This window comes from Equus asinus, chromosome 23, assembly GCF_041296235.1.
Source record: "Equus asinus isolate D_3611 breed Donkey chromosome 23, EquAss-T2T_v2, whole genome shotgun sequence".
NCBI lineage: Eukaryota > Metazoa > Chordata > Mammalia > Perissodactyla > Equidae > Equus > Equus asinus.
Window position 1 is genome coordinate 12,342,639 of NC_091812.1, and position 21,593 is coordinate 12,364,231.

The window sequence follows — 21,593 nt, forward strand, 5'->3', positions numbered from 1 at the left end:
GCCTCGTATTCTGAGCCCTCCACCTTCAGCTGAGATCCCAGGGGCTGGAGCCACGCTGAGCGGGTCGGGGGAGGGGTGCTGTCTCCCACATGCACTCTGGGATTTCTCGATCAGCTGTCACTATCTGGTCTCCTGGTGTCTTGGCTTGATGAGGTCACCCCGTGTGAAGGCTTTCACCCCGTTAGAAGGCTTCCCTCTAGGCAGCAAGGGCCCGTGGGAGTCCTGGGTGATCCTCCAAATGAGCGACCCCTCGCCCGCTCCTTCCCTCATGGATCCGCCCGCAGCAGCAATCCCAGTCTTTGGGGGAGGGAGTGAAGTTCTCTCTTACACTGTTCCAGCTCCTCCAAGGGGAACTCCAGCCTCTCTGCACTCTGTCGTGTGGCTGCATGTCTCTCCGAGGTTTTCGTGTTGTTATGATGTCTTCTGTTGGAGTACAGATGTCACTTTTTGTTGTATGTTGCGGGGGAGACAGTCCTGGGCAAGTTCACTCCACCATGGTGCTGTCATCACTCTCTCAACATAACTTTTATATGCACTGGGAAAACAAAAAATTCATGTGACTCACCTTATTGCAATATTTGCTTTCTTACCGTGGTCTGGAACTGAGCCCACAATATCTCCGAGTGATGCCTGTATTAAAAAATAACCAAGTCAGAGGACTGACACTACCTGACTTCAAAAATTACTATAAAGCTGAAGTGGTCAAACCAGTGTGGTACTGCAGAAAGAATCAACAAAAACATTAATGGAACAGAATAGAGAGCCCACAAATATTGTCAAATGATCTTTGACAAAGGAGCAAAGACAACGCAATGAAGAAAAGATAGTCTTTTTAACAATGGTGCTAGAAAAACTGAACAGCCACATGGAAAAAAATAAAGGTAGACACAGACCTTCTACTTCTCACAAATATCAACTCAAAGTGGATCATAAACTGAAAAATATGAAGCAAAAGTATAAAACTTCTAGGAGATAACACAGAAGAAAATCTAGGTGACCTTGAGTTTGGCAATGAGTTTTTAGGTAACACCAGAAGCACAATCCAAGAATGAACAAATTGATCAGTTTGAATTCATTAAAAGTAAAAACTGCTTTCTGAATGAATATCAAGAAAATGAAAAGACAAGCCACAGACTGAGAGAAAATATTTGTAAAAGACATCTGGTAGAGGAATTTTATCCAAAATATATAAGTAACTCTTAAAACTCAACAATAAGAAAATTAACAACCCAATAAAAAATGGGTGAAAGAGTTAGACACCTCACAAAAGAAGATATACTTATGGCAGTTAGGCATATGAAAAGAAGTCCAGCATCAGATATCATTACAGAATCGCAAATTATGAGATACCACTACACACCTATTAGAATGGCCAAAATCCAAAATACTCACAACACCTAATGCTGGTGAGGACATGGAGCAATGAGAACTGTCATTCATCGCTGGTGAAAATGCAAAATGATACATCCACTTCTGGAAGACAGTTTGGCAGTTTCTTATAAAGCTAACCACAGTCTCCACTATACAATCCAGCAATTGCACTCCTTGGTATTTACTCAGTTGATTTGAAAACTTCTGTCGGGGCCAGCCCGGCTGTGAGTGGTTAAGTGTGAGTGGCTAAGTTTGCGCACTCCGCTTCGGCAGCCCAGGGTTTCGCCGGTTCGGATCCTGGACGCAGACCTAGAACTGCTCATAGCAGAACTAGAAGGACCCACGACTAGAATATACAACTACGTACTGGGGGACTTTGCAGAGAAGAAGATAAAAAAAAAAAAAAAAGATTCACAACAGACGGTAGCTCAGGGCCAATCTTTTTTAAAAAAGAAGAAGAAGACATGTCAATACAAAAGTCTGCACAAAAAAAATGTTTATAGTAGTTTTATCCATAATTGCAAACACTCAGAATCAAGCAAGATGTCTTTCAATAGATGAGTGGATAAACAAACTGTGTACATCCATACAATGGAATATTATTCAGTGATAAAAAGAAGTGAGCTATCAAGCCACAAAAGGACATGGAGAAAGCTTAAACGCGTATTCTAAGTGAAAGAAGCCAGTCTAAAAAAGCTACTTACTATACCACATTCTGGAAAAGGTAAAGCTACTGAGACAGTAAAAAGATGAGTGGCTGCCAGGAGTCCAGGAGGAGAAAACAAGAAGGGAGAGGTGGAATAGACAGAGCACAGGAGATTTTTAGGGTAGTAAAACTATTCTGTACAATAATGCAATGGTGCATTTTACACCACTATAATGACGGATATTACACCAGATGACATGATCCATGTGGCAAAACCCATAAAACTATACAACGCAAAGAGCGACCGGTAATGTAAACTACGGACTTTAGCTAGGAACAATGGATCATTTGTTAAGTGTACAAAATGTACCACACTAATGTAAGATGTTAATAGGAGAAACTGCGTGTGGGGTGGTGAGAGGGGGTCTATGGGAACTCTTTTTGTGCTTTCTGCTCATTCTGTAGGCCTAAAACTGCTCTAAAAAAGCCTACTAGAAAAAAAATTGTTATTGCGCCCCTATGTCTCTAATTTGTGAAAAGTCTGAAGTGTGCACACATTAATTTTCAAAAAAGGTTTACTCATGGAAATGCAAAAGTGATATAATAATTTTCTTATTTTGGGGTGTATGTGTTTTCACGTATTACTTGTGCAATTTTGAACAGCTGGCGTATTCTCTCTTCCCCCTCAACTCCCCGCCCCCATAAACCCTGCGGGTCACAGATGTTACTCTTTTTCATTAATGTTGGCTCCATCCATTTTCTACTATTTGTTCTACCTCACAGCCGTAACCCTAACGGACACTTGGGTGTACCCTTGCTTCTCCAGGCAGCTCGACTTTAAAAGGTGCACTTCTGGAGGGACAGGAAACTCCCTAACGTACCCCCCCCCCCCCCCGTCTCCTCCCCGCACCCACCTCCACGTCTTCAAAACCTCAGAATAGCAGAAAGAGTAAAATGAGCATTATACACACGTATTACAGAGATTTAATGATTCTTAACCCTTGGCCATATTTGCTATCTCTAATTCGTTTGCTGAAGTTTTAAAAAGTAAATTCCAAATATATGATTTCATAATCGTAAATGTTTCAGTATGTATGTGTAAAACATAACAATTTCGTACCTCGTCCAAATATTATCACTAATCAAAGTAATGCTGATTATATATATTAACCATTAACCATATATGTATAATATTGCTTGCGTATATATAATAACCCTTAATATTTCCATAGCTAGTCCATGTTCATATCTCTCCAAGTGCCTCCTTGCAGCTGTTGTTTTTTACAACCAGGATCCGATCGAGAACCACGCTTTGTCATAAATGTCGTAAAGCAAAAGTCTAACCCACAACCTCTAGGATTCAGGAAAAATCTCCAGCAGCAAGGTCCAATCGTCACGTCTTCCAACTCGCGAAAGCAGCAGTAACGCTTCCCAAACCACTTGCTGCTGTGTCAGGGTCTTATGGGAAATGTAGTCTTGGATGGTGCGGGCCCTCCGCGCAGCAGTCTGGGAAGGGTCCTCGGCGCTCACTCTGCGCACGCGCACACCCAGCCCCGCCCCGCCCTCCCGCGCCTCCCCGGGCGCGAGAGGGCCAGCGTCCGGACGTCTGTAGGTGTAGGCGGGAGCGGAGGCTGCTGCTCGGGGTGAGAGCGCTGGGGACGGGCCTCCGCGCGGCTGAGGGCCTGCCGGGCCGGCTAGGCTCGCGTCCGGGGACGGGAGCGGGGTGCCCCGGAGGCGCCGCCGGGCCCTGCCCTCCCCTAGCCCCGCGTCCCCGGCGGCCCCGGGGCGCGGGCTGGGGGCGGCGCCTCGGGCCGCTTCGCCGCCGTGGGCGTCGCTCTCGAGAGCTCGCGTCCTCCGCGCGCACACCTGCGGCGGCGGCGGCCTGCGGGGCCCGCGCGGTGGTCGCGGGCGGGGCTCGCGGCGCGGGGCTCGGGCCGGGGCGGGGCTGAGGCAGCCGGAAGGGAGCTCGGCGTCTGTCCGGAGCCGCGGGCGGTGGAAGGCGGCGAGTCGGCGTTCCCGCTGCGTCGCTTCGGGGCCTCCGGAGGCGCCTCGCCCTGTGGCCCTAGCCGGCGGCAGGGCCGGTGGTCGCGGGCGGCTGACGGCCGCGGGGCCGCCCGGGACGTTTCTGGCGAGTTCCGGAGGAGCCGGGCGTGGAGCGCTGGGTGACGCTTGGGATAAAGGGCACTGGCTCCGCGCCCCGGGTCCCAGCCCCTCGGGAGCAAAGGAGCTCTCTTACGGCAGGGGCGAGGGGCCCGCGGGGACAGTTGCCTCTGGGCAGAGCGGCCTTGCTGACGGAGCCCTGCGGGGCTTCGGAACGGAGGCGGAAGGTTCCAGGCACGCGCGGGCCCGAGGCGCCCGGCCAGAAGCAGTTGTGGGTCCCTGTGTGGCGTGAGGCGGGCTCGAGGAGGTCCCCGCGCCCGGAAGCCGGCCCGGCCTGTGTGCGGTGGACGCTGTGGACCCGCCTGCGGAAGGCGGCGGCCTGGGGTGGCGGGGATGGGGGACTGTGAGGCTGCGCAGGAGCGGGCGGGTCGCTGACGGCTGGTGGGGACGTGGCGTCCGGGGAAGGCTAACCCGCGAGCGCGGGCGGGACCCCAAGCAGCTCCCTGTCTCCTCCGTTCTCCCCGCGCCCCCTGCGGATTCTGAGCTGCTGTCGCGCCTGTTCCTCACCACGTGTGGCATCTATGAGTGATGCCGATGCTGCCTCTTTCCTGAGCATAGAGAAAAACGAAATGGGAGGAGAGGGGTTTTCTGTGCTGGACGCTTTCGGAAGCCCAAAGACAGCAGGCCTGTAATGAACGGGGTTTGTCGAGTCACCCAGGGCAGACCCAGGAACTAAGCGCAGAGCTGTTGACTTACACGGGTGAGTACTGTAAGCATCTGATCCGAAGATCTTTTTTAGGAACTGCAACCAATTGAGAACAGAAAGTTGCAAGAAATTTATTTCTTGTATGAAGCATCCGTTTTTATCTCGGAGTTTTCTGTGAAGCTCTAACTCAAGGTGTAAAGACAAGAACTTGGTTAATAATCCAGCCTGAGTAGTTTTTTTGGACAACGTTAGTTTTAATGAAGGTAGAGGGTTTCCCCCCCGGTGTTGCTGAATTTGTTTATTCCTCTGTTTCATGCTGCTGCTGCTAATTAGTCAGAAGAGGATAGACGTTAACTCATCAAGAAAAAGCAGTGTATGAAAATGCAAGGTTAAGCCCAGAGAGTCATATCCGAGGTGCGCACGTTCAGGTGTTGCTCCCTCTGTGTCCCTTCCTCTCCCTTCTCTAGCGTGTGCAAGGGCTGTTTTCCCATAGGGAAGGCTTTTCTCCAGCTGGTATAAGGGGAGTTTTAGGCAGGTGAGTGTAGGAGTTGTAGGGCTGACCAGGTTTCTCATGACCCCATTTCTCTTTCCTCCTCCCCAGCTGAACCTTCACAGTTCTTTACCTTCTTCCGGGAGTAGCAGAAAATGAACATAGCTCAGGTGAGTTCAGTTTTTAATAGCTTGCTTGTGTTACAAGGGATTTTATAAGGGCTTACGTGTCTCTCCGTCAACATGGAAGAGTAGAAATAGAAATGGATCAGATGCATTCAGAGAAGACACAGAAATACAGTTGAAGAGCAGAGCAAAGGTGGCAGGTGGGTACATGCAGGTCCTCTGACATTGCAGATGTACTACGTTGGAGTTCCAGGTTTATTTCTGAGGTTTGTGATAGCCGTGGCAGGGTATCAGGCGTGATATTTCTTTCAAGGTTAACGTTGGTGAGAAGGTAAAGCAAACTGATTCCTCATAGACTATAAAGACAATTGAAGGTGAAGAATATCTTTGTTGTTTTCAACTATGTGATTTAGTTAACAGCTTCCAGTAGTAACCCTAAGATAACATAGGACGTTGCCTCCACTTGTGCTTCAGTAAAGGTAGAAGAGGTAACGCTGAAGTGAGCTCAGTCAGTACTGTTTTTCACAAACTCCAACACAGGGATTGCAGGAGACATTTTTCTGATGGACCAACTGACTATCCTTAAGATTACTCTCCATAAATATTTCGAGTACCCGTGATTTTCAGGACAGTTTAAAACGGTCAGCCCAGCAGACAGTTTAAAATTCTGTTCTCCTTCAAGTGTTTCAACACTTTCAGTCACGCTCTAAACCTTTTCATGAGGCCTTGGTCTCTCTCCCCACTTACCTGTGATCTCCAGTGACCAGAGACTCGATTATGATCAAATCCATTGGGTCTTGCCTGATCCTTTGCTTACTTGACTTTTCTGTAGCACTTGCCTCTACTTCTCACTCTGTCCTTCTGGAAAGTGTCTCTGTGAGTGTCTGTGACACCTTCCACTGGCTCTGTCCTTCTCCTGCTGATATCTTCATGGAGTCGTCGTCTTTCCCTTGTCCTTGCACATGGCTCATCCCCAGTTTCCCTCTTTGGCCCTTTAATCTCGTCTGTTGTCTTGGAATGATTTCATTTTCTCTCATTTTTTTCTTTAAACAGCTTTATTGAGATTCCGCTCACATACCATGCCATTCACCCATTTAAAATGTAGACTTCAATGATTTTTTTAGTGTACCCGTAGATATGTACAAACAGCACCACAGTCGATTTTAGAACATTTTCATCAACTTAAAAAGCAAGTCTGTACACTTTATCTTCTCCCATCATTCCATTCACCCCCAGGCCCCTCGACTTTCTGTCTCTGTAGATTTGCTGAACCAGTTCCTGTATTACTTCTCATAGGGCAGTTTTGCCTGTGACAAATTCTGTTTATCCAGGAAGGTTTTAATTTTTCCACTTTTGCTGGGTGTAGAATTCTTGATTGACAACCTTTTTCTTTTAGCATTTTGACTGTGTTGTCGTCCCACTGCCTTCTGTCCTCCATGGTTTCTGGTTAGTAGTCAGCTTGTACAATCATACTATTGTACAGGATGAGTCACTTCTTTCTTGCTGCTTTCAAGATTGTGCCTTTGTCTCGTCTGGTAGTTTGATTAATCCTGTGTCCATGTGTGGATCTCTTACTCCAAGTTTATCCTACTTGAAGATTGTTGAGTTTCTTGGATGTGTAGATTAATGTTTTCCATCAAACTTGGAGACTTCTTGTTGATTATTTCTTCAAATATTCTTTCAGACCTTTCCTTTCCTCTCTGTCTGGGACTCTCATTACACGTACGTTTGTAGACTTGGGACCGTCTCCTAGTTCATTTTTTGTAGTTATTTTTTCTTTCCGTTTCTCACTCTGTAATTTCAGTGGACATATGTCCATTCATTCTCTTCCACCTGCTGAAATCTGCTCTTGAATCCCTCTAATGAAAGTTTTGTTTCAGTTGTACTTTTCAACTCTTTAAGTTTCTATTTGGTTCCTTTTTGTAATTTCTGTCCCTTTATTGATACTCTTTATTTAGTGAAGTATTGTTCTCATACTTTCTTTGAGTCCTTAGACATTGTTTTCTCTAGGTCTTTGATGATATTTAAAATAGCTGATTTAAAGTCATTGCCCAGTAAGTCCAACATCTGCTTCCTCAGATGCAGGAATCGATTTCTGTTGATTACACTTTTTCCTACATAAGGGTCTTACTTTCTTGTTTCTTTCTTTGTTTAGCAATCTTTTGTTGATGATTGGACATTTTAAGTGCAACAATGCAGCAAGTCTAGAAATCAGAATTTCTCCCCTCCATGGGGGTCACTGTTGAAATTTATTTGTTCACTGACTGTTTTTGAGCTAATGCCCTAGAGCCTGTGTTTCTTGTGATCTGTGGCAGTTGGAGTCCCTGTCCTTAAATGCCAGGAACCGGTAAGTCTCCAGGTCTTTGCTAAGGGGCTCTGTGCGTGTGAGGGCATTCCTGCAGCAGTCAGGCAGGCAGTTTACGACTCTGTGCTGGCCTTCACTCCCTTCTTAGCCCAAACCTCAAGGTCAGTTAGAGGTGACAGCGTAGTGCCTTCTCACATCTTTCCTGAGCATGCTCACAGCCCTGGGCATATGCACAGCTCTCCACATGAATGTGGCCTTCTAGATTCTCAGGAATATATTGGAGCTTTTAAAAATCTGTGTGGACATCTCATTCCCCAGCTTTTCCTTTTAAGCTTTTTGATTAGGGTATTGTTTGCCCCAACTGTTATCTACCTCCTCAGATAGCCACTAAGTTAAACAAGTGCCTTCAGATGTTTTTGACAAATGCCTCTGAGCATATGGCTTTTCATTCTCTGTGAGCTCTGAGTGAGCTCAAGTAAAGACACCTTTGCAAGTGGGGTCTTTCAAGGAATCACCAAACAGGCCAAATAATGAGTTTTCTGGGAGTGGGGCTTTGAGGGAACCTCACCCCAGCTCTTCTCCCTCCAGTAGTTGCCAGGCTGCTGGTTTTAACTGTGATGGCAGATTGTTGGTTCTCAAACCACCACAGAGTTGGAGAGCAAGGGATGGGAATAGGCTCAGTGAAAAGGATCCTCTATCACTGTTTTTACTCTGATTCAGCTGTTTTCCTTGAATACATGTCCCGTAGGTTGCTTTTGTTAACTTCTACAATTTTTGCCAGTTTGTTTATCGCTTTTATGAAAGAGAGAATTTTCTTGGATCCTTACCTCACCATTTTCACTTAGGTCACTTGTTAGCTTAATATTTTTTAATCCAGCTGATTTTTATTAAGCCAGATGTGAAAGAGATTGGCACGAATGAAAACAATGCCACTTTTCCCACTAATTTTTTAGTTTTTGAAAATATAGTTAACTTTTCTTTACGTTTTTCAGATTAAGATAAATTTAGTGAGAGGTACTCCTGTTCTTTTGTTCATTTGTTTTGGTTACCAGCTACGAGCGCTGAGCTTCACGCAGAGGAGGTACTCGCTCAGTAGCACTGAAGACGTGAATGAACAGACAATTGGGTACACAGCACCAGGGAAAAAAGCTTGTTTCTGTCCTCTTTTCTCTTGGTCTACTTGCTTGCTTTTTATTTTTAATTGTGAAAAGAACACTTAACATGAGATCTGCCCTCTTACAAATTGTACAGAATTTTATGTGTGCATGATAGTATGGTTAACTGTAGGCATCATTTGTGCAGCAGATCTCTGGAACTTAATGACCTTGCATAGCCAAAACTGAAGGTGGGTACCTGTTGGACAGCGACTCCCCATTTCCTCCTCCTCCCAGCCCCTTTGAAGCCTTTGGTTGTGGAAACTTTCCCTTTGCTCAGTTTCAAGGACTCCTCCCTCTCCCGATCCTGTTGTTACTTTTCAGAAAACATCCTCTCTGGCTTTATGGCCTGTACTTTTTCTGCCAGCCTCTTTAATATTCGTGGCTCCTCAAATTCTGTTTTTGGTGCTTTTCTTTCCTCAGTCCCCATGTGCTCAAGTTGCTGTCTGATTGCCTCTGATAACTTCAGTTCCCACCTAAATTGCTAGTAATTCCTAAATGCTTGTCTTCATCCTAGACCTTCCTTCTGTGTTCTAAAACCATATGTATACTAGTTTAAGGGGCATTTCCAATATTATGTTCCATAGACCTTTCAGTAGCAACCTCAGCAGATCCGTCTCACGATGACTTCTAACACATTTTTTTCCTTTTGTTTCCCAAATATCGGTGTTTGGCACCAGCATTCAAGGAGCTGCTTGTGCAGTTAGACTGGGTAGCTCCACAAGAAAGTAGTCATCAAACTGGTTGTTGCTTCTGCTCTGTGATTATACCCCTATCCTTATATCCATTGCTGTCCCGTCAGTGTAGATAGTGTTCTCTTCTACTGGTCTCTTTGATTTCAACTCCTTGGTAAGTTGTTCTTCGTTCTTCATGAGCTCTAGATTTATTTATCTTTATACATTTACTTATACATAAGTTTGGTCATGTATAATGTCTCCACAACTTACATAGATCTCTTCCTTGGCCCCCATTATTTGCCGTGATAACGTCCAAGGAGAGACCGACTATCCTAGAAGTCTCTAGAATACCCAGGGCAATTCCTTGGGATGTGGAAGAGTTGTAGGAAGTCGCTTTACATTGAATTTTTTTCTGTAACAAACCCCTATAATTCATAAATATGTGTAAATGAATTATGGTTAGTTAAAAACCTTTTTAACTAGTTGAGCAATTTGAAGTTGGCGACAAAATTAGGTCAAAAATTGGCATCTTTTGTAGCCATTTGTTTTAGAGCCTTAAGAGTAAATAGGAATAGTAGTGGTTCTCAAAGGTCTTTTCTTTGTCACGTAATTCTGAACCTTTGCACAAAATGTGCTGTTATAGGGATTGGTGTCGTTCGAAGACGTGACTGTGGAGTTCACCCAGGAGGAGTGGCGGCAGATGGACTCCACACAGAGGGCCCTGTACAGAGATGTGATGCTGGAGAACTACGGCCACCTGGTCTCCATGGGTGAGCAGCCCTTACCATGTGACTCCCTGTGGATTACATTTCCTTTTTTTGAAATCACCACGCGTGAACCCTCACTAGAGATTAGTGTTGTTCAGGCTTCTTATTAAGAGGTTGAAGGAAACTGAAACCTTTAGAGAAACAGAAACAATGTTTGTGTCATTACTTCCACGTTGAAAACTTCAAATGAGCACCTTCATTTCGCTGCTCTTGCCACCGTCTCTTTCTCCACCTTTGGAAACCCAAAGGCCCATGGATCTGGTCTGGATATACCCTCAATTGTTATGTTCACAGGATACTGCAGTACTAAACCCCGGGTGATTTTCAAGTTGGAGCAAGGAGAAGAGCCCTGGTCCTTAGAGGAAGAATTCCTAAACCAGAGGTACCCAGGTGAGTGAGCCCTGACAGAAACACCTGGGGTAGTTAGACCTTAGAGGGGAACACTTTCGAAAGTTTTTTTTTTTCCCCCTTTTACACAGCTTTATTGAGATAGAATTTGCATGCCATACATGTCACCCATCTAAAGTACACAATTCAGTGGCTTTTACTATTATTCACAGCTAGGTGTAAACATCACCACAGTCAATTTTCATCACCGCAAAAAGAAACCCCATACCCTTTACCTATCACCTCCCTATCCCCCAGTCCCCTCCAGCCCTGGCAACCACTAGTCACTTTCTGTCTCTATAGATTTGCCTAATCTGGACATTTCATATCAGTGGAATCACAACATTATGTAGGGTCTTTTGTGATTGGTTTCTTTCACTTAGGATTAAGGTTCCTGTTGTGGCATGTATCAGTACTTCATCCTTTTTATGGCAAAATAATATTTCCTTGTGTGGATGTACCACATTTGTGTGTCCATTCATCAGTCAGTGGACATTTGGGATTCCACCTTTGGGCTGTCATTGAGTAATGCTGATATACACATTCATTTACAAATTTTTGCATGGACGTGTGCTTTTATTGCTCTTGAGTTTCTATCTAGGAGTGGAATTGCTGAGTTATATGGTTACTCTGTTTGAGGAACTGCCAGACCATTTTCCAAAGTGACTGCACCATTTTACATTCCTGATGACGGCATATGAGGGTTCTGATTTCTCCACGTCTTCACCAACACTTGTGATTGTATGACTTTTTGATTCTTGCCGTCCTAGAGGATGTGAAGTGGTTTATCACTGAGGTTTTGATTTGCATTTCGGTTTTAGTTAGCTGGACTGGCATAACAAAATACCGTAGCCTGGGTGACTTAAACAACAGAAATTTATTTCTCACGGTTCTGGAGGCTGGAAGTCCAAGATGAAGGTACCAGCAGGGTTGATTTCTGGTGAGGCCTCTCTTCCTGACTGCCTTCTCACTGTGTCCTCACTGGCCTTTCCTCTGTGCATGTGTGGGGAGAGACAGCTCTCATCTCTCTTCCTCTTCTTATAAGGACACCAGTCCTATAGAATTAGGGCCCCACCCTCGTGACTTCATTTAATCTTAATTACCTCCCTAAAGATCTTATCTCCAAGTACAGGTACACTGGGGGCGGGGGCTTCACCATATGGATCTGGGGGGAGACACGATTCAGTCTGTAACAATTTCCCTGATCACGAATGATGTCGGGCATCTTTTCATGTGCTTATTACTTATTAGCCTTTGTCTAAACTAATAATTCCAGGAATTTGAGAAGTTATAGGTTCAGTATAATTCCTAGAGCAAAAAAGTAAAATCGTCTGAAGTCATTGTGTTTACTGAAAGTTTTGTTGTGAAGCCATGTAAACAGATAGCATAATGTAACAGGTTGACGTAATTTAGGTCGGGTGTATCTCCCAATCGCTAAGTGCAAATGATTGGATCGTATTGATTGGCTAAAGAAGATATCCCGAAATAAGGATCTTAGGAAGTTTGTAATAAAAGAATTGCAAAGTTATTAAGTCAGTAAAAATAGAATAATTCAGGGTTTCGTGTTCTGTTATTATTCAGGTTTGAATTTTGGCAGTAAATACATTAATACATTAAAGATCCTCTAGCTCAAGAGCACAGCTGAAGTAAACCTTTAAGCATTTGAATGACTGCACCAAACAATATGATATCAAGGATCTTAGCACACAAAATAAGGAAGTTCTAGGAACTTAATGATTCACTAGGATCAGGAGGTCATAAAACACTGCATCTTATTAAATAATAGGTACTGTGGACATTAAAGAAGTATTATGCCTGTCTAGGATATACGTGATATTTGTACTAAAGTGAATCATGTATTTGTGCGTGTATATGCTGAAATCAAAGAGTAAGCCTTCCATGGGACCATGGAAGAATCTTAAAATTGTGAAAATAATAGTGTTAATCTAAAAAGAGAGCACCAATAAATCCAACAAATTAGAGTCACCACAAATAACATTCCCTCAACACAATTTGGTAAATCTAGAAATTAATGATAAAATGGGTAAACAAAAACACTCTTTCAACATGGAAATTTTAAAAATTACCTCCTTTAAACAATGTATGAAATAGGAAACCGAAACTAAAATTGTATGAGATTTACAAGATAAAAAAAGAAGGTGCATATTAGAAACCATAGGCTATAGCAAAATGAGTGAACAGAGGTAAATGTGTAGTCTTATATTTATATTAATAAATTACGCAAGAGCACTAAGGAATGTACTAATGAAAGCAGAAGAACTTGAAAGTGCAATTAAAAGTTAATAAACTAAAAAAACTGAGAACTTGTAGAATGTTTCTTTGAATAAAAAACAATAAAGTGGATGAAACTTTAACCCTAACAAAGACAAAAGAAAAGAAGTGCTTATATAATAAATTCAAGTGGGGATGTGTTTGTAAAGACCTAATGCCATAGCCGAGTAAGTCCGTTCCTGAGAGCCATGTGGGAGGACCTGCTCTACTAGATAGCAGGGCTTTAGGTGAAGCTCCCAGTAGTTCAGTAGCATGGAGCTGGGGCTGGGATGGTTTAACAAATGAGTGAAAGAGAAAAGAAAGCTCAAGAAAAAACATGCTTTATAGACAGTCGGTCTTTGACAGGCAGCACTGTCCCCACAGAACAGTGGGGAAAGAATCCTGAGGTAACCTTTTGGATTAAAAGAAAAAGTCGGAGTCAGGTTGCTTACAGACCTGATTATCAAAGCAAAACTAGAAATATTCTATGTGGTGATAAGGAGAATATGTTCACGACTGCTTAGGGAAGGAATTAGTAAGATAGAAAAAGCAGTAACCAGAAAGGTGGAGTAAATGTGTTCCTTCCTACTCTGCCCACAGGTACAGTTAAATATGTACTTCTGTGTAGTGCGTACATATAAGACGAACGTAAGATTCTGAAAGACGGAGAGAGGAATGAAGATGAGCTAGGGACCTTGGCACCTGATGAAATACAGAGTGGTTAGTGTCAGCAGAAGGCTGGTGGGGAGCCTGATCTCTCAGCCCTGCCCAGTGTTAATGTGGCACCCTCTCCTCCGAATCCCCAGGGTGTCAACGGGGAGCTAATGGGGAAGCTAGACTTCTCTCCCCACTTGGCAGTAAGTGAAACTGCACCCCACTTCTGTTGGTGGGGTCTCAGAGGAGGCCGGCTAAAACTTAACATTAGTTTCGGTAACGGCCAATTCATTAGTTTTCTCTTAAGGACCATGCTTTTGTTGTCCTGTCTGGAAACATTGAAACTCAAAGTAGCAGAGATTTCCTCCTATGTTTTCTTGTAGACGTTTTTAAATTTCGCACATTACACTTTGTGATCCATTTGGTGTTAATTTTCATAGAAAGTGTGAGGTGTGTGTCTGGTTTAAATTTTTGAAAAGAGGCGTCCAGTTACTCCAAGTGCCATTTGTTGAAAAGATTGTGATTTCTCCATTGAATAGCATTGGCACTGTTCTTGGACAACAGATGAATGCATATTTATGTATGTGTGTGCGTGTGTGTGTGTATACATTTGTACATGTATTCTGTGCTTCTATGACTATATTTCTGTGGCATCTGTATTCTTTATTCATCTACGTAGTTATCCTTATGCCAGCACCACATTAACTTTTATTACTGTAGCTTATTAATTAGGTCTTGAAATCAAGTAACGTGAGTCCGCCAACTTTCTTCTGTATGAATTTTAAAATGAGCTTCTTGATATTTACAGAAAGGCATGCAGACATTTCAACTGGGATTGCGTTGACTGTGTAGATCAAATTAAAGAGAACTGGCATCTTAATAATAGTCTTTCTGTCCATGAACGACATACTCGTCTCCGTTTATTTAGGATTTCTTTCGTCGGTAGTTTTCAGCATACAGATACCCAGTTTTCTTGGCTCTGTATTTTTTGGTGTGATGGAAAATTATATTATCTGATTTCGAATTCCAGTTGATCGTTGTTTGTGTATGTTTGGCTTTGTATTTTGCCCTTGCTGAGAACACTTAGCTAGTTTGAGGAGTTTGGGGAGGATCTTTCTGTGATTTTCTGTGTAGACTTAGTCTGTATCTTTCATGTTTATTCTTGCATTATTCTTACTACATTGGTTGGAACTTCCTTTACAATCTTGGGTAGAAGTGCTGAGAGTAAACACCTTTGTCTGATTCCCAATCTTAGGTTTGAAGCATTCCAACTCTCACTTTTAAGTATGATGTTAACTGTAAGCTTTTTATGGATTCCCCTTATTAGGTTATTGAATGGATTTTGAATGTTTTGGAATACTTTTTTTGCCTTAATTGATGTGACTGTGTGATTTTAATTCTTTAGATGATTAATGTGGTGCATTACATTGATTTTTGGATATTGCAACAATTTTCATTCTTGGGATGAATCCCACTTGATCCTCATTTATTATTTCTTTTTATATGTTGCTGTGTTCTTTGGCTACTTTTCGTTCAGGATTTTTGCATTTTTATCATGAGGGATATTGGTCTGTAGGTTTCTTTTCTTGAACTATCTTTGTTCGATTTTGCTATGAGGATAATATAGGCCTCATAGAATGATCTAGGAAATATTTCCTCATCTTGTATTTGCTAGAAGCGATTATATAAAGTTGGTATTATTTCTTCTTTAAATGTTTGGTAGAATTCATTTGTTAAAACCATTTGGTCCTGGAACTATTTTTTGAAACTACGTTTTTGTTTTTTTTTTACCACATAGTTAAATTTTTTTTTTTTTTTTGAGGAAGATGAGCCCTGAGGTAACATTTGCCCCCAATCCTCCTCTTTTCGCTGAGGAAGGTTGGCCCTGAGCTAACATCTGTGCCTATCTTGCTCTATTTTATATGTGGGACGCTTGCCACAGCATGACTTGCTGAGCTGGCGTATGTCCATACCCAGGATCCAAACTGGTCAACCCTGGGCCACCGAAGCCGATCGCGCGAACTTAACCGCTGCACCACAGGGCTGGCCCTGTCAGTTTCTTAAATAGATACTAATCTCTTTGGGGTTATCTCTTTCTTCTTGAATGAGTTTGGTAGGTGGTTTTTATTTCAAGAAATTTGTCCATTTTATGTAAACTGTCAAATTTATGGGCATAAGGTTTCTCTTAATATTCTGTGATTATCTCTTTGGTCTGTTGTGTCGCTAGTTATATCCTCTCTTGCTTATCTTTCTGATGTTGATAATGTGTCTTCTCTTTTGTCCTCTGTGTTTTTATCATTAAAGGAAAATCTTTTCAAAGCACTAAGCTTTGAGTTGATTGATTTTTCTCTGTTGTTTTCCGCTGGGAGCCCTGGCTACATCATTTGATTGGCTGTTTGACAGGGTCCAGCCGATTAACGCTGAGGGGTGGAGGGTGCCCCCTTGGTGAAGAATAACCGGCCAGCCCCTCACATAGTTCTGAAACCTGTGCTGCTTCTAATTGCCCTTCATTCCTTTTCCTTTCTTAACCTCCAGTTTTCACTCCTTTGGGTGGCTGCTTGGGAGGGGCTACCTCCTGGGAAAATTAGATATAGTAAGAGAATGTGACCACCTGCAGGTAACTTTCAAGATGTTTTTCAGTTAATTATTGGAGGAGCACACAGTCCCATTTGAGACAATCAGAAAGGAATCCTGCCCAGATAAGATGTCAAATTAGGTTTATGGCCTCTGGTTAATGTTTCCTTCTCCCTCCAGTTCTTTGTCTAAATATATATGCATCGTCCTTCTAAGTTTGCTGGTTAATTGGATGATCAAGAAGTATCTATATATTATTCTTGAGCTTCTGCTTTCTGTTAAAATGTTATAGAGGTTTTCTCCTAAAAGCAATAAATAATAAACAATTGATGAGTAGAAGGGCCGAGGGGTGCAGGGATGCCCCTCGGTGAAGAATGGCCGGCTGACACCCCTGATATTTTCTGAATTATATGCATGCTTTCTATCAAGGTTATGTCTATACTTATTTCTGTTTTTCATTCTTGAAGATATATAGTTTAGCTTAGCTTTTCAGCCCTTTACTAACAAAATGATACTTTCTCCGGCAGTGTGTTTAAGGGACTGTTATCTCCACAATCTAAAAGACAAAGGAATGCTTTCACCCCCTAAAGGGCGCGAAAATGTAAAGATGTTTAACTACCCACTGAGAATGCAGATAGCCCTGGAGATAAGATACCCTGGAGTCGCCTTTTGTTCCCATTAACCATCTACACTAATGGCATAAATGATTGTGGGAGGCAGGGATGGCTCCCCCAGGATGTAAACAGCTGTCCTGTCCAGAGGCCTGGACCTTCTCTCTTTGATTTAACTTTACCATGAATTACAACAGATGTCTAGGTAACTATCTCTTTTAGCTTAGAGACAACAAACACTAGTTAGTTGCAGATAAGGCGCTCATTAACCTCATGCTATATAGAATGGAATGCTAATAAATATTCTTGTGCTCGATTTTTTTTACTTCCTTATCTCTCTGAGAATATTTGTAGAACCATTTCTGTACTAATCCTGAAAAATATATAAACGACACTTGTGCACAGTAAAGTGGGACTTGCTAACACCAACCCAAGTCTCACGTCCTCTTTATTTCCCCCTCCCTCAGTTTTTCGCCGATGCCGTCTCTCCCGCCGGAACCTGGACTCTGCCGAGGCTGGACCCCGGCAGTTTTCAATTTCATTGTCTTCTCTAATCTTTATTATTTCCTTCCTTTTTCTTTCTTTAGATTTAATTTCTCTTTGTCCACTTTCTTAAAGTGGAAGCTTAGGTAACTGTTTGGAGGTGTTTCTTTTCTCATATGATAGTTTTAAGGTATAAATTTATCTCTGAGTGCTGCTTAAGCCTCATCCCACAAATTTCTATATGTTTTACACAGTTTTTGTTTTTGTTCACTTCATAGTATGTTAACTTTCTGTGAGACTTCCTCCTTGACCCATGGGTTAATGAGAAGTGTATTAATTTGTAAGTACTCTATACATCTCCAGATAAGTGTGTGTTACTGACTTCTAGTATAATTTCTCTATGGCTTGAGATCACACTTTATGTGATTTGTGTTCTCTTATGTTTGTAAAGATGTGGCTTACAGCCCAGAATGTGGTCTGTCTTGGTGAACACTTCATGTGCATTTGAGAATAATGTGATTTCAGCTCTTTTTTAAAGTATTGCATCCTTGGGTTGTGAGGGTGTGGTTTTCACCAGCAGTACTTCCTGTCTTCTGGCTGTGTTAGCATGGGGCTACCATGTATTCCTGCTGTTTTCTTGTTTCTGTGCTGCCTTTTCTTCCTTCTTTGCTTCCCTTACCCGCTATGAGTTGCCACCAGTGCCCCAAAGCAACAATTTGTTAGAGTAGATAGGAGTGTGGTTCCAGGTAAAATTTCAGCCGTGGCTGCTGTTACCATCTCCCAAAATGTCCTATGAATGGAATTTTCTCAGGACTTTTCATGATTTTTCCTGTAAGCTCTTGAGTTTGGCTCATGGATGAAAATTTTGCAGGAGTGTGCAAATCCTTTGTTTCTGTGGAAAGAAAAATCCTTTATGTCACAGGGAAGAGTGTTCCAGATTTTTCTGGCTTCACTAGGGTGGAAGTTGTCAGAAAGGTTTTCTGTTCTGTTAGACAACCTTTTTCTCAGACCTTTGGTTAAAAGAACAGGCTTTCCTTGGTGCTCTTCTGTGTCTCCCTCTTACTGTATTTGGATTTCAGGCTTCTCCAGCACCCCATATAAGATATGTGGGAGCAGAAAGAAAAGCCTTGGAATTCTCTGCCATGTCATTTCTTAAGTCCCAAAGTCCAACTTTCCATTTTTTTAGCATCTTCATTTGTTAACTCTTGTTTGTCTGTTTTTGTCCAGAGATTTTTTAATGGTAAGAGGAAGTACTTGGGAAGAAGGAGCTGCTTCATCTTGGCCAGCACTAAAAATAATACCTGTTTCTTTTTTTTTTTAAACAGCATGGATGAGGAGAGAGAGTGTCTGTCTTTCTGTCTGTGTGCATTAATTATTAATCTTTGGAAATATGACTAGAAACAATAGAATTCCAATACATAACAAAACCATGACTCTTAGCCCCCCTCCATAAGAAAGTAAGATTCATAAGATATTTTCAATTTTTCTCATTTTAGGCTATTACAAAGTTGATGTGCACCTTGAGGGGAACCGGGAAAAAGAAGAGAAACCTCTGTGGCAAGTAATATTCATGGATAACAAAAGATTGAGTAAGGAAGTACAGAAAGTTTTAGAAAAACCATTTAATCTGGATTCAACTCCAGATTTTTCAGGATCAATGCCCTGTAAATGTGACTCACATAGAGTGAATTTGCCAGTTGTTTCTGAATTAATTATTAATGATAGAAAGTATTCAAGAAAGAAGGCTGATTACATGAATGTATGTGAAAAGTTGCAGCTTGAGATTAAGTGTCAGAAAACTCCTACTGGAGAGAAGTCTTATGAATGTAATAAAAATGTGAACGGTCTCAGTTACAAGAAAGATCATCAGAAATTTCAAACTCTGGCACAATCTTTTGAGTATAATGAGTTTGGGAAAGTCTTACATGATAAAACCGTCTGTGTTACAGCGACAAGTTCTCTAACAGGAGAAGATTCCTGTAAGGACTTTGAATTTAAGAAAAACTGTGATAAAGCAACTGTATTTAACCACGTGAGAAATGGCACAAGGGAAGAATACTTTGATCTTGATGAAGTTGGGAAATCCTGTGACGATAGGAATACTTTATTGGAGTACAAAAAAATTCACGTGGCTATGACACACTGTGAATGTCATGAAAGTGGGAGTAACTTCATCAGGAATTCACCCCTTGTTCAACCTCAGAGAACTATTACAGGACAGGGTGCCTTGGAAAGCAGTAAATGTGAAGAAAACTTGAGCCAGAGCTCAGCCCATCAGAAGACACAAACTGGAGATAAATTCTGTGTTTTTAATGAACATACAAATGCCTTCTACAAGAAATTAGACCTTGCGACACATCAGAGAACTCACACAGAAGAGAAATTCTACCAGTGTGGTAAATATGGGAAATCCTTCCATCAAAACTCAGCCCTGGATCTATTTCAGCAAAGTGGTACAGGACAGAAATCATTTGCATGTAATGGATGCAGGAAATTCTTTTACCGGAAAGCACACCTCATTCAGCATCAGAGGATCTGCTCGGGGGAGAAAGCTTATGAATGTGAGGAATGTGGAAGATCCTTTTCTCCAAATTCACACTCCGTTCATTGTCCTGGAACCCATATGGGGGTCAGTCTCTGTGAATGTAAAGAATGTGGGAAAACTTTCTTCAAGACATCCCATCTCAGAGCACATCAGAGAATTCACCCAGGCGAAAAACCCTATGACTGTATTGAATGTGGGAAAACTTTCTCTCTTAAGACTCATCTCAGCGCACATCACAGAATTCATACAGGGGAGAAACCTTATGAATGTCACGAGTGTGGGAAAGCTTTTGCCAATACTTCAACCCTCAGAGCACATCAGAGAACTCACACAGGGGAAAAACCCTATGAGTGTAATGAATGTGGGAGGTCTTTTGCTGACAATTCAACCCTCAGAGCACATCGGAGAATTCACACAGGTGAGAAACCCTATGAATGTAACGACTGTGAGAAAACTTTTGCCCATAATTCAGCCCTCAGAGTACATCAGAGAATTCACACTGGTGAGAAACCCTATGAGTGTAATGAATGTGGAAAAGCTTTTTCCCAGAAGACACACCTCAGTACACATCAGAGAATTCACACAGGCAGGAAACGCTATGAATGTACTGATTGTGGGAAAACCTTCTCCCAGAAATCATACCTCAGTGGTCATGAGAGAATTCACAAAGGGGAAAAACCTTATAAGTGTAATGAATGTGGGAAAAGTTTTGTCTATAAGGCAGCTCTCATAGTCCATCAAAGAATTCACACAGGAGAGAGACCCTATGAATGTAATGAATGTAGGAAAACTTTCTCCCAAAAGGCACACCTCAGTGCACATCAAAGAACTCACACAGGGGAGAAACCTTATGAATGTAGTGAATGTGGGAAAACTTTCTCCCAAGGAACACATCTCACTGCACATCAGAGAACTCACACGGGAGAAACTGTACGAACGTAACGAACATGGGAAAACTTTCTTCAGAAGTCGTGTTAACTGTACATCACAAGATTCACACGAGCGAGAAACCCTATGAATGTAATGAATGTGGGAAAGCTTTTACCGAAAATTCAGTCCTCAACACCAAAGAATACACAGGGGAAGAACTCTATGAATGTAATTACTTTGGGGAAACTTTTGCCAATAATTCAGCCCTTGGAGCACATCAGAGAATTCAGATGGGAGACACTCTGTGAATGTAATGAATGGGAAAACTTTCTCCCAGAAGTTGCACCTTAGTGCACATCAAAGAATTCACAGGGGAGAAACCCTATGAATGTAATGAATGTGGGAAAGCTTTTGCCCAAAATTCAGCCCTCAGAGTACACCAAAGAATTCACACGGGGGAAAAACCCTATGAAATGCCTGTGGGAAAACTTTTGTCCGTAAGGCAGCTCTTAGAGTACATCATACAAGAACGCACACCAGAGGGAAAGCCCTTATGTGTAATGAATTTGGGAAGTCCTAAAGGAACTCATACATTATTAGATAGGTAACACAACGAAGAAGCTCATGTCACATAGACTGGCATATTTCCCTTAACTATTTCCTTTTCCTCTGGGCCCATAGCTTGTTTAAATTTCCCACTCCTTCATCCAGGTGGGGCTGGTCATGGAATTTGATGCTACTACATTTAAGCTAAGTCTGGACTTGAAAGTCACCTACATTCTTCCTGTCCTGTGTTATACCAGAATGGAGAGCCTTCCACACAGACTTGGGTGCTGTATTTTGAACATGGTAGAGCA

At 42.4% G+C, this 21,593-nt stretch overlaps 1 protein-coding gene across 1 annotated transcript; it reads left to right on the forward strand.

The window, feature by feature from the left end:
• The first annotated feature begins 3,562 nt into the window (after positions 1–3,562).
• On the forward strand, positions 3,563–21,321 carry LOC123280064 (zinc finger protein 658-like). Its single transcript, XM_044756516.2, is given in 10 exon segments — positions 3,563–3,660; positions 5,425–5,483; positions 10,218–10,344; positions 10,636–10,731; positions 18,818–20,795; positions 20,797–20,838; positions 20,840–21,033; positions 21,036–21,105; positions 21,107–21,207; positions 21,210–21,321. Coding segments are annotated over 9 exon segments (2,730 nt in total). The 5' UTR covers positions 3,563–3,660; positions 5,425–5,468; the 3' UTR covers positions 21,317–21,321.
• Positions 21,322–21,593: the final 272 nt, after the last annotated feature.